Source organism: Rattus norvegicus, chromosome 8, assembly GCF_021556685.1.
Source record: "Rattus norvegicus strain SHRSP/BbbUtx chromosome 8, alternate assembly SHRSP_T2T, whole genome shotgun sequence".
NCBI classification, from domain to species: domain Eukaryota; kingdom Metazoa; phylum Chordata; class Mammalia; order Rodentia; family Muridae; genus Rattus; species Rattus norvegicus.
In genome coordinates this window covers 113,543,475-113,555,508 of record NC_141541.1, presented here as the reverse complement: position 1 = coordinate 113,555,508, position 12,034 = coordinate 113,543,475, and the positions used below count along the sequence as shown (strand labels likewise).

Here is a 12,034-nt window from a genome sequence, read left to right as displayed (position 1 = left end):
GAGGGCCCCTGGGCTGGCTCCTCTTCTTAGCTGTTCTAAACAGAGCTGCCGTAAATACGCATGTGCAGATTCCGTGTGCCATGCTTGCTTAGAGTTCTTCTAGTAAATGCCCAGGGATGCTAACTATGGACAACTGGGTTTGCTTTGCTTCTGGTTTCCAAAGAAGCTCCGTTCAGATTCCCAGGAGTCTGCAGTTGGCTCACACACCCAGGAGCAGAGTGCAGATGATGCTCTTTCTCTGCATTTCACCAGCATTCCTTGTCTCCATTTTCTGGATGGTGTCATTCAGTCTGGAGAGAGATGGAATCTCAGTGTCTCTGTGGTGTGCATTTCCCTGATGGCTAAGGAGGTTGACTATTTCCCCACATATTTATTGGCAGTTTATATTTCTTCTTTCCATGATTATCTGTTCAGTTCACCTAATGACTGAATGCCTCAATTCTGAGGGATGGGAGAGCCTTAGTTCTTTAGCAGTTATGGGTGATATTAGTCCCCTGTCAAATGTTTATAGTAGACAAAGGTTCGCTCCCATCTTCAGGCTGTCCCTGAACTCCGCACCCACACTCACAGCCCCCCACAAACACACACACACACACACACACACACACACACACACACACACACATACACAAATGTGACTTTGTAATAAATAGGGCTACCACTGCAGAAGTCTCGCACCTCCTTGGCTGGGTAGTCCAACATTTTTGTCTGGTGTTTGTTTATATGAAGCTATTATGAATGGGATTTTTCCCCTAAATTTCTTTCTCACCAAATTTGTTATTGGTATATTGATTTTCTCTCCTACTACTTTGCTGTAAGTTATTACAGCTCAGAATTTTCTGGTGAGGAATTTAGGTTCTTCTAAGTATAGGATCATATCTACAAATAGGGATAATTTCACATCTTTTACTATTTATATTTTATTTCTTTCTTTCTGCTGTTTTCTTGCACTAGCCAAGCCTTCAAGTGCTGTATCTGACAAGAGCAGAGAGACTAGGCACCCTTGTCTCAGCTCATATTTTAGAGAGAATGCCTCTGCCACCCCATTTTGTACAGCAAATGAGGTTTACTATAATATGGTTTAATTGTGTCGAGAAACATTCATTACATTCTTAGTTTCTTCATGAATATTATTATGAGGGGATGTTGAACTCTTTCAAGAGCCTTTTCCTTATCTGTGGAGATGACCTTGTGCGGTGTCTCCTTCACCCTGTCTCTTACCACTCTTCTCCAAAGAGTCCCTAACTTCCCTAGTCACTCTTGTCCTTACAGAACTTACATACTCTGAGCCTTCCTGTCCTCTAAACATGGCGGCTCTTCTCTCAGAGTCTACGAGGGATAATTCATGTTCATGATTCATGTCTCCATCCCAGACACCATCTCCTACCTCTACCCTTAAACTAATGAAAACTCCCTCCCACCTCTCATACGTAAGCCCCAGTCAAAGGCACGCATCTGGATCCTGTAGTGCTCTGAGCAGCCCTTCGCTACCTCTCTTCCCCTGGAACAAGGAGTGGGTGAAGCCAGCAGTATTTGCATATCCAGGAGCCTGGGTCTCCTCTTCTGAGCCACACCCTCACTGTAGCTTGGCAGTATCCTCTCCAAAATCCACACTAACACTCAACACCCATGTGATAGTGTTAGGAGGGATGGAGGGATGTGAGGGGGGAAAAAGGGAGTGAGGGGAAAAGCAAGTAGGGGGAGTAACTCCTGAAGGAGCTAAGGCCCTTAGGAAGAGTTGCAAGGGGAATTCGCAGTTTTGCACTTCTCCCTTCACCGTGAGAGGACAGAATTCTTCCCCTCTGGAGGGTCAGAGAAGCAGCTCCCCACAGCCACTGTACCTGCCCATGCCTTCCTCTTAGATTCTCTGAGGTTGAGAACTGTGGAGGAATGAAGTTACAGTGTTAATAATGAAGTGGAACAGAAAACATGCAGCAGTGCCCACTCTGTGTGTTCACCCCTCCACAGGGCTGGCAAGAAATAGAATGCCTGGCGTCGTGGGGAGACGCTAGCATTCGGCAGAAAAACACACTTTAGGGTGGAATACTTCTACCCACTGCCATCTGTCTTCTTGTTCATTTATCTTACAGGACCTTAGACATTTAGAGACTCCATTAGTGGATACTAAGTAAAAGAGGTCACCTGTATGTGTACAAGTTATTAGCAATATCTCTTGTAGCAATGCACCTAGAGACCTCTCCGTTCATGAGTGGCTTTATAAATGGAGGTAGCGCCTGGCCTAGAGAAGTGTGACCTGGTCGTGTGTACAGCTAGCTAGAAGCAAAGCCTGGGAGAACTGATCTTCACTCACCTCCACTCAACATTGATGTCTGCATACCAATTTCTTCACGTGTAAAATGGGCCACCTTTTGCATACTTACCCTCATGTAAATGATGGATAATAGAGACCTGAAGCCCTGCATCAGCTTTAAAGACAGTATAAATGGTGACAAGGACATAAGACAGCAGGAGCGTTGGGGGTGGAGCTGCAGAGTGGGACAGCCAAGTTGGAAGATGATGATTTCTTACAATATTAAACATACAATTACCATACAGCCCATCAACACTACCCTTAGCCATTTATCCTAGGAAATAAAACTATATGCTCTCCTGAAACACATGTAAATACATATAGTAATGCAATTCATGATTCCCAAAATCTAGAAAGAACCCAACTGTCGGTCATCTGTGAATGGGCGGACCAATGGGGCGTGGTAGAGGAAATGCTGACCAGTGGAACAGAGGGATGAATCGTGATACATCCGACAGCTTTGAGAACATCCAGGGCACTGTGCCAAGCGAAAAAAGCTTTTCCTCTGGCTTCAGTGGTTCATATGTAAGGCTAGGTCACCAGCGGAGTGTTATTGGGAAATGTCGTGGCCCTTTAAGAAGTAACCTTGGGTACTTAGGACAATGCCTGTAAAGGGAATCATGGGACTCTGATCCCATCATCCTCTTCCTCATCACCTCATATGCCCTGCCTCTCTCACCTGAGGCCCCAACCAATATGGCCACTTGACCTTCGATTTGAACCTCCAGAAACTGCCTTTACTTCAAAAGTTACTTGGGTTGGGCACTGTCTTATAGGAATAGAAAGATAGCACAACTGTATTCTGAATGGTTCCATACATGACACTCTGGAAAAGACAGACCATCAGTCACCAAAAGTAAAGAAAGGATTCAAAAAGAATTACAATAGGATTCAAGGAAATGCATTTGGGGTTGAGGAGTTACATAGAAACATTCTCTGTCTCAGGGACTGATTATAAACTGTGGTTTATCTGACTCAGAACTATACTCCCAAAAGGGTAAATTTTATTATCTGTAATTGTTCTCTAAAAGTACGTAAAGTCTTTACTGAGAACTCCATTGCTCGCACAAAAGAGACAGTCGCTGGTACTTAGATCCTCAAGCAAACACATGTCCCGCAGGCTTCTCTTTCCCCTTCTTCCCAAGGAAGGACCACTCATCTGACCAAAGGCTCTTAATACTGTCCATCTTCACCTGTTGTAAGAAAGTATCAAATTCATGACTTGCTATCTAGTTTTCTACTGGTCTTTGAATCGTTTATTTCTTTATTCTTTCAATAAATATGCACTGGTCACCAGCAAGCAAAGAATGTTTGTGAGTTTCTGAACATCGCAGTTCGAGGAAGCCCCAGGCATCACCTCTAGATTGCAGATGAAGTCACTGAGCCTCTGAGTTGGAAGTCACACACAAAGACATGCAAGAGGTCGGTGGCAGGACCCACCAGCCAGCACACAGAGCTTTAGATAGGACTTCAGTGCTTCATGGTGCACCATGGCCCCACCTTATCCTGAGAAGCTAATGGCTGCTGTGAGAGGTTGTCCCTCAGCTCTGGGTGTGCCCTCCGATGATGGGATTCACGTGAGAAAATGCTTTCTTTCTCTAAGGGGAAGCCTTACTTCTCACAGCAGCAGGAGAGCTGTATGGCAACATCACTACTTTAGTACCTAGATTCAAATGTTCCCCTTGTCAGGCCCTGCTTTGGTTTTCATCCCAAGAGAAAAAGAGAAAATTATTGAAAGTGCATATGAGTTTAATTTTTTCAGTTCTTTATTCTTTAATATTTATTTATTCACTCCACATCCCAGTCACAACCTCCTTGCTCTCCTCTCCCACCAGTCCCACCCTCACAAATCCCTCCTTCCATTACCTTCCTTCCTCCTCTGAAGAGGAGGAGAAGCCCCCCTTGGGTACCACACCCCCGCTACATCAAGTCTCAGCAGTTCCTCTCCTATTGGCTCACACACCAGTCCAGGTAAGGGAGGGAGATCCAATGGCAGGCAGCGGAGTCAGAGACAGCCCCCTTCCAATTGTTAGGGGACCCACATGAAGACCAAACTACACATCTGCTACGAATGTTATAAATTCTGTGTTTGCCTCTCGTCTGACATGTAGCTGGTAAAGATTTTCCCCATCCTGTGAGCTGTCTGTTTGCTCTGTTGATGGTCTCTTTTGCTGTACAGAAACTTTTTAAAGTTTATGTCGGCCCATATGCTAACCCTGAGGCAAATGCCTACGCAGTTGGAGTTCTGTTCAGAAAGATTCTGCCTTGCCTGTGCCTTGAAGCACATCCCCGTGTTTGCCTCTAGCAGCTTCAGTATTTCAGGTCTTAAAATCAAGGTATTTTACGCATGTCAAGTTGGATTTTTACAAGGTAAAAAATGGAACTCCAGTTTCACCCTACCCAGGTGGTTACCCAATTTTGCCAGCATCATTTGTTGAATAGACTGTCATTTTTTTGTCAAAAAATTAGGTGGCTTTAGCTATGCCAGATTATTTCTGAATCCTCTATTCTCTTAACCGGCCTAACCATCTGTTTATGCCAGTACCAGGGTATCTTTCTCATTACAGTCTGTGGTGCGATGGAGAAAGAACTGTAAAAATTAAACACTAAATGCCTTCCAGTTAATAAATGGGCTATTGAAATGAGCATGCAGTCCTCAAAGGAAGAAATAAAAGTGTCTGAAAAATAAGTATTTAAGAAAGTGTTCAACATCCCTAGTCAACTGGAAAATGTACACTAAGACTACCTTGAGAGAGCAACTCATCCAGATGAGAGTGGCTGTCATCAATACATGGTGGTGAGGATGTGGGGAACGAGGGGCCCTAATTCACTGCTGATCAGAATGCAAAATAATACCACCATTATGGAAATCAGTGCAAAGATACTCAGAAAATTAAAAATAAAATTACCATGTGGCCAGGCTGATAGGCAGTCAACTCCTGGACCAATTCACAAAGACCCCACATAGCACAGAGATACCTGCATGGCCGTGTTCATTGCTGTCATATTTATAATCGCAAGGAAATGGAACTAGCCCACGTGTCACAGATGAATGAATGATGACACGTGACCCACATACACAAGGGGATTTTATCCATGTCGAAAAAAATTGGAATTGTGAAACTTTCAGTGAAATAGATGGGCCTGGAAAGTATAATATTAAACAAAGTAACCCAAACTCAGAAATAAAAACCATTTTCTTTCATATGTAAATCCTAGTTACACACACACACACACACACACACACACACACACAAATGAGCAAGCAGGTATAAGTGTGAATGAAAGTGGAGAAGACCAAAGGAGAACAATAACGATGCCATCAGAGATGACAAGGGAGGGTGGGAGTGGGTGACACGTGGGTCCTGAAAATGACAGAGCCTGGGGAACCTAGGAGGGAAAAATGGGTAGGAGGAAGGCGAGGGGTGGACAATCGGTAGAACCCACTTGTAAACTAAAGAAGACATTTAAAATACAATATAAAAATATTAAGTAAATAAGCAACATATTGGGGCCTCTGTAAGAAACCCCCAAGATAACGGGAGGCTAGATTCCTGCTGCCAGGTACGGGGGAACGTAAAAGGAGACAGCCCAGAGAGAGAGTGGGTAGACCCAGCAGGTACAGGTGGCCCTACTAAGGGAGTCTCCTCACAAACTGGCTTCTGACTTTCTTGAGAGTTGATCACGGAGAGACTAGATCAAGGTCATTCTTCAGCCTCTGCTATACAGCAGTGTTTTGGACGTTGGTGAGAGTAACAGATGGCAGCAGTCGGTGGTGTCAGTTTCCTGGTTGGGGGACTGGCCTTCACGGTGAGTTTTTATGTATGAAAGACCAAATGATTGTGGGGAAGCATGATCTTAGCAAGTCATTCTCAAAGGCTGAGAGTACAAAAGAGGAGTCTGCCCTTCTGGAACTTTTCTGTTAATATGAGATTGTTTCAAAATTAAACTAGGATTTGAAATGGGAGGATATGTCACATGTTACTCTTATAGAGCCAAAGCCACCTGCGGCCTTTTTCTTTATAGCCTCTGAGATAGAGATAAATAAAGGAGAGAAAGAATAGTCAGTATTGCTGTAAGTGCCGTCACAAGACTCAGGAGGATTAGGGGTTCAAGGCCAGCATCAACTACATAGAGTGTCTGAAGCCACCCTGGGCTACATAAGATTCTGTTTCAAAACAAAATTAAAGAACAAAACATAATAGCCAATGTTTAATAGGGTAAAAAAAGCAGAGAACATAGATGATACCAAGAAGCACTTGCTGACAGGAGCCTGGTATAGCTGTCCCCTGAGAGGCTCTGCCAGAGCTTGACCAATACAGATGTGGATACTTACAGTCAACCATTGGACTGAACACGGGGACCTCAATGAAGAAGTTAGGGGAAGGACTGTAGGAGATGAAGGGGTTGGCAATCCCATAGGAAGAACAACAATATCAACCAACCAGACACTCTAAAACTCCCAGGGACTAAACTACCCACCAAAGAGTTCACAGGGAGTACCCATGGCTTCAGCCACACATGTAGCAGATGGCCTTGTCTGGCATCAATGAGAGGGGAGACCCTTGGTCCTGTGAAGGCTCGATGCCCCAGTGTAGGGGAATGCTAGGGTAGTGAGGTGGGAGTGGGTGCGTCGGGAGCTTCCTCATAGAAGCAGGGGGAGGGGAGGGGCTAGGAGGTTTGGGGAGGGATAACATTTGAAATGTAAATAAAGTAACCAAGTTTTAAAAGGGCAGAACAAAAGCCAAGTAAGTGGGTCTGGTGAAGGGAGACTAGATTTGGGCAAGGAGAGTGGAAGTGCTCCCTGGGAGCCTGGGTTCCCTGAGTCAGACAAAGGTACAGCAGGATTTGCTTTGGATACCGGCCAGCTTGACCGCTGGACTCTGTTAGGTGCCATTAGCCCACCCGCAGCATTCTTGCCTGATAAGCCTGGTAAGTGGGTATCCAGTCCTCTGTCATCCCCTGCTGCCTGTCCACCCTTGTGCTGTTCAAACTGTAAATGAAGGATTGGGGCAAAGGAAGCGGGATATAAAAAGGGACAGGGAAATTAAAATGGAACTTCTCTGTATTTGAGTCTCTGACTGACGGTAGCGATAGTCCCCTCCTTCCATACCTTACAGTACAAAGGATGCTGTCCTCCTTTCCGACACCACAAACAACAGCAGGAACATCCCTCTGAACAGGACTCTCCATTCTGTGAATCGTGAGCATTCCAGTACATTTCTGGATCGGTATAGTAGCACCTGCCTGCCCACTTCCTCTTGGCCTCACAAGAGTTTATGGCGTGGCTGAATTTTTTTTTTGACCTATAATTTAGAAAAAGATTTAAGTGTGCTTACATGCGTGAATGTTGTTGAGACCGGAGTCGTCTAAGAGATAATTTGTTCCTGTCAATGTCAGAGAAGAATCTGTGTCCCCACGTGGTGTTGAGGGCAGGTCTCTGAGTTCTGTGCGCATGCTCTTCAGGTCTTCTGTGCCGTTGCTAATATTTTGTTTCGAATTTTTATTCTTATGTTGTGTATGGCTATTTTTCTGGATTTTTTTTCTTTTCATTGTAAGTAGCCTTTCTTGGGTTATTATCGTAAGAAAACATCAACAGATCCACTGTGTACAAACACATAGGTGAAGGCAAGAATATGCCTTACGTATTTTCTGCTGTGTTCATAGCATCTGAAACCTGGGACACAAACAGCAAACACTCAAGCTTTGCTTGTTGACCACTGTTGAATGCCGAGGATGAGATTCTGTACCTTAGGGTTCTCTCTTTTCCCTCCTAAATGCCAGGGTCACAGTGTTATTTGTATAACCATCATCTTTAAAGTACATTTTCCTGCAGGTGATCTCTGTGCGAGACCTGTAATCTTTCCTACCTTTCTTGGCAGATCAGCTGTACAGAAGCTAGGAACGGAAACATTTGAGGAAGTCTATGATTACCTCAAGAGAGCAAGGCATCAGAATGCCAGAGAAGCAGAGATCTGGGAGCATCTGGAGACAGTGGTTCCTCTGGCCAGTGACTGCTTTGAAGTTGACCAGCTCCTCTATTTTGAGGAGTTGCTGCTGACCATGGAAGGAAAAGAGTCCAGTCTCCAGAGCCCGCACTGTGAAGCCTGCCGAAAGAAGCCTGTCAAGAGTATACATTTCTGTGACAATTCATGAAGTTTACACTCTAGACTATATCGTGGGAAACTAGTGCGTAACTGGAGCCACTACCCTCCCTTTTGCTCCTGGTCAGATGTAAGGGTATCTATGGAGAGGTCTGGCTGGCTGCCTAGGCTTAGAGTCACAGGTCAAGGTCATGGATGAAGTCTGGCATCCTGAATGGCTTTCCCTCAGATGTACAATCCTCGGGGTTTCCAATAGGGTGGGAGCACTCTGAAGACACAAGAATTCTGTACTCTGTCCATCCAGGGCAAGCCCGGTGCCTGACCACTTGTGAGCTCCAGGAAGAATGGCCAGCTTGTGATGGCCACGGGGCACCAGCCTGGCCAGTGGCCTGTTCATCTCCAATGATGTAGTTTTGATCAGCACTTTCTTCTATGACTAACATGCACACAGTGCATATATTTAAGCCTGGATTGAAAATCCACAAAGCGTCTCCCTTCTGTGATTTATTTCCAGCCTTCACTTATAAAGCATTAAAGGCTTGATTCAGAATAAATACAAATTTCATCTTTATAAGACAAATCTCCTATTCTATCTTTTTCTTAGCTAACAGTGTTTCTCAGCTTGTGGGTCATGACCCCCTTGGGGTTGCGTATCAGATGTTTACATTATAGTTCATAACAGTAGCAAAATTACAGTTATGAGGTAGCAATAAAATAACTTTATGCTTAAAGGTCACCACAACATGAGTCACAGCGTTAGGAAGGCTGAATGTCACCGTTCTATAATCACATATTGTTAAATGTAACATCCGTGTAAAGGTAATTTTTGTTTTGTTTTGTTTGCTGTTTGTTACTACTAAAACAAAACTATTACACACAAATGTAATATCAGTTGGTGTTTTAAAGATTTAATTTATATATCTGAGTGTTTTGTCTGCATGTATGCATGTGTGTCATGTGTATCTTTCCTCCAACACCAAGAACATTTCAGCCAATGTCCTGCTGCAAGGAAGCTACATCACGATAGCAATTCCCCATGATTCCATCTTCTAATTGTGTTTTCTGCAATGGCCAGATGTAGGCCAGAAACAGATTCAGAGGAAATGAACTGCTATAATCACCATGATGGCAGGAGGTCTAGGGGTCATGCCATTGGTGTTCAACTTCTTCCTCATACAGATTATGGCAGAACTATTGTCAAACATTGCTACTTTGCTATGTATCTATTCCTGTTTTACACACACACACACACACACACACACACACACACACACACACACACACACCCCTCTTCCTTCTCTTTGCTTCATTTCTGTTTTACTCTCCCTGTAACTGGATCCTACTTTCTTTCAACATGCTAGTTGATGTCTAATCTTAAGGAAGATCGCAGTGTCTTTGCCTGGTGTTGGAGGAAAACCTTTATGGTTAGTCTACCTGAACCTCTGTCATCAAATCTTCATCCCTGAGCACTTCCTTCACCAAGGTTCTACTGTCACTGTTGCAAACACATTCCAAAAGATAATCACTTTCAGACACTTTGAATAGCCCTTGGTGGCTACTCCAAAGATACAAATGAGTGGCTGGCTGATAGGACCAGCTTTGCCTTCCAGAAGTCTCTAACCCACTTCACCCTGCTAAGCCACCAGTAGAGCCTCAGAGTAACCATCACTAGGGTCCTCAGTTCTTCCCTAATTTCAGAAAACAGTTCATAACTATGGCTCGACCAATACATACATACATATTCATATATTCATATATATACATAAATATACTGATAGATATACTCTAGGAATACAATGGTCATTAGAATTTATGTAGTACTGTCCCACAGCAAAGCCTATTGAAATGTAATCTTCGTTTTGAGACAGTAAAGTGAGACTAGGTGGGACCTTTAAGAGGTGATTGGGTCAGGGGACTCTGCCTACCTGGATGATGGAATCAATGATTCATGGATCATCTCGAAACTAGGTCTGTCTGTTATAAAACAGAGCAGTGACTCCTCTGGCCATGTGATGACCTGTGCCACCTGAGAATTCTTCAAAGAGTCTCTATCAGCAAGAAGGTTTTCAATAGATGTGGCCTTTTAACCTTTGACTTCCAGCATCTAAAACTGTAACGTGAGTGAATCTTTGTTTTTATAAATTACCTAGTGTCTTAGTTAGGATTTCTATCACTGTGAAGAGACATCATGACCACAGTGAGTCTTATAAAGAAAAAGATTTCATTGGGGCTGGCTAGCCATTTCAGAGGTTTAGCTCTCTATTGTCATGGCGGGGAGCATGGCAGCATTCAGGCAGACATGGTGCTGGAGAAGGAGCTAAGGGTTCTACCCACAGATCAGCGGGCAGCAGGAAGTGAACTGGCTCGAGCTGTTGAAATCTCAAAGCCTACCACCTCCAGCAATGCCACACCTACTACACTTAAGTGCCACTCCCTATAGAACTGTGGGGGCCATTTTCATTCAAGCAACCACACCTAGTCTCTGGGTACTAAAGTAGTCTGTTATAGCAATGGGAGACAGACAAGATATCCAGAACGGACAACTTGACTCCACATTAGTCTGGGTGGCGATCCTTCGGCAGCTAGAAATGTTTTTGTTGATCCACAGTGTGATTCGCTCTGATAAGTGGAGTTGTCTGGTTCACTTCACCACTCACTATACTCCCTGCCTGTGGCCTTGTACCTTTAAGGCTGTTTGCTCTGACTCTGAGTTTCAACTCGGAGCCTGAGTTGGCTGAGTTGGAAGTGTGTTGCTCCCTTGGATATGTTCTGTCATCCTGCTGTCCTCTCCAGCCTGTCCACCTATCACATGAGCATGGGAGTTGGAAAAGATTTTCACCAACTCCATATGTGACAGAGGACTGACATAAAAAATATATAAAGAACTCAAGAAAAAAAAAGAGAAGAAAAAAAAAAGAACTCAAGAAACTAGACATCAGTAAACCAAATGATCCAGAGCTAAACAGAGAATTCTCAACAGAGGAATCTCTAAAAGCTGAGAAGAACTCAAAGAAATGTTCAACCTCCTTAGTCATCAGGGAAATGGAGATGTGGAGAAATAGGAACCCTCCTTCATTGCTGGTGGGACTGCAAACTTTTACAACCACTTTGGAAATCAATTTGAACGTTCCTCAGAATATTGGGAAGAGATCTATTTCCAGACCCAGATATATACCCAAAACGAGCTCCACCATCCCACAGGGACACTTGCTCAACTATGTTTACAGCAGTTTTGTTCATAATAGCCAGAAACTGAAAACAACCTAGATGTCCCTCAACCAAAGAATGGGTAAAGAAAATGTGATACATTTACACAATGGACTATTACTCAACCATTAAGACAATAACATGAAATTTGCAGGCAAATGGATGGAACTAGAAAAGTTCATCCTGAGTGAGGTAACCAAGACCCAGAAAGACAAACATGGTATGTACTCACTGATAAGTGGATATTAGTCATAAAGTACATGATAACCATGATACAAACCATGACCCAATGAAGCTAACTAACAAGGAAGGACCAAGTGGGGGACGCTTGAATCTCACAGAGAAAGGGTAATAGACTAGACATCAGGGGTGGATAAAGGGAGGAGACTGGATGGGGGAGGGGTAGGAACAG

General features: G+C 43.9%; 1 protein-coding gene across 1 annotated transcript in view; it reads left to right on the top strand.

Moving 5' to 3' along the window:
• Positions 1-11,242, top strand: part of Nek11 (NIMA-related kinase 11) — a gene marked incomplete at its 3' end in the record, with an annotated part of 237,218 nt that extends 225,976 nt beyond the window's left edge. The window contains 1 exon segment of the mRNA NM_001413824.1: positions 8,194-11,242. Within this exon segment, the coding sequence (NP_001400753.1) occupies positions 8,194-8,467 (274 nt within the window).
• Between the last annotated feature and the right edge of the window lie 792 nt (positions 11,243-12,034).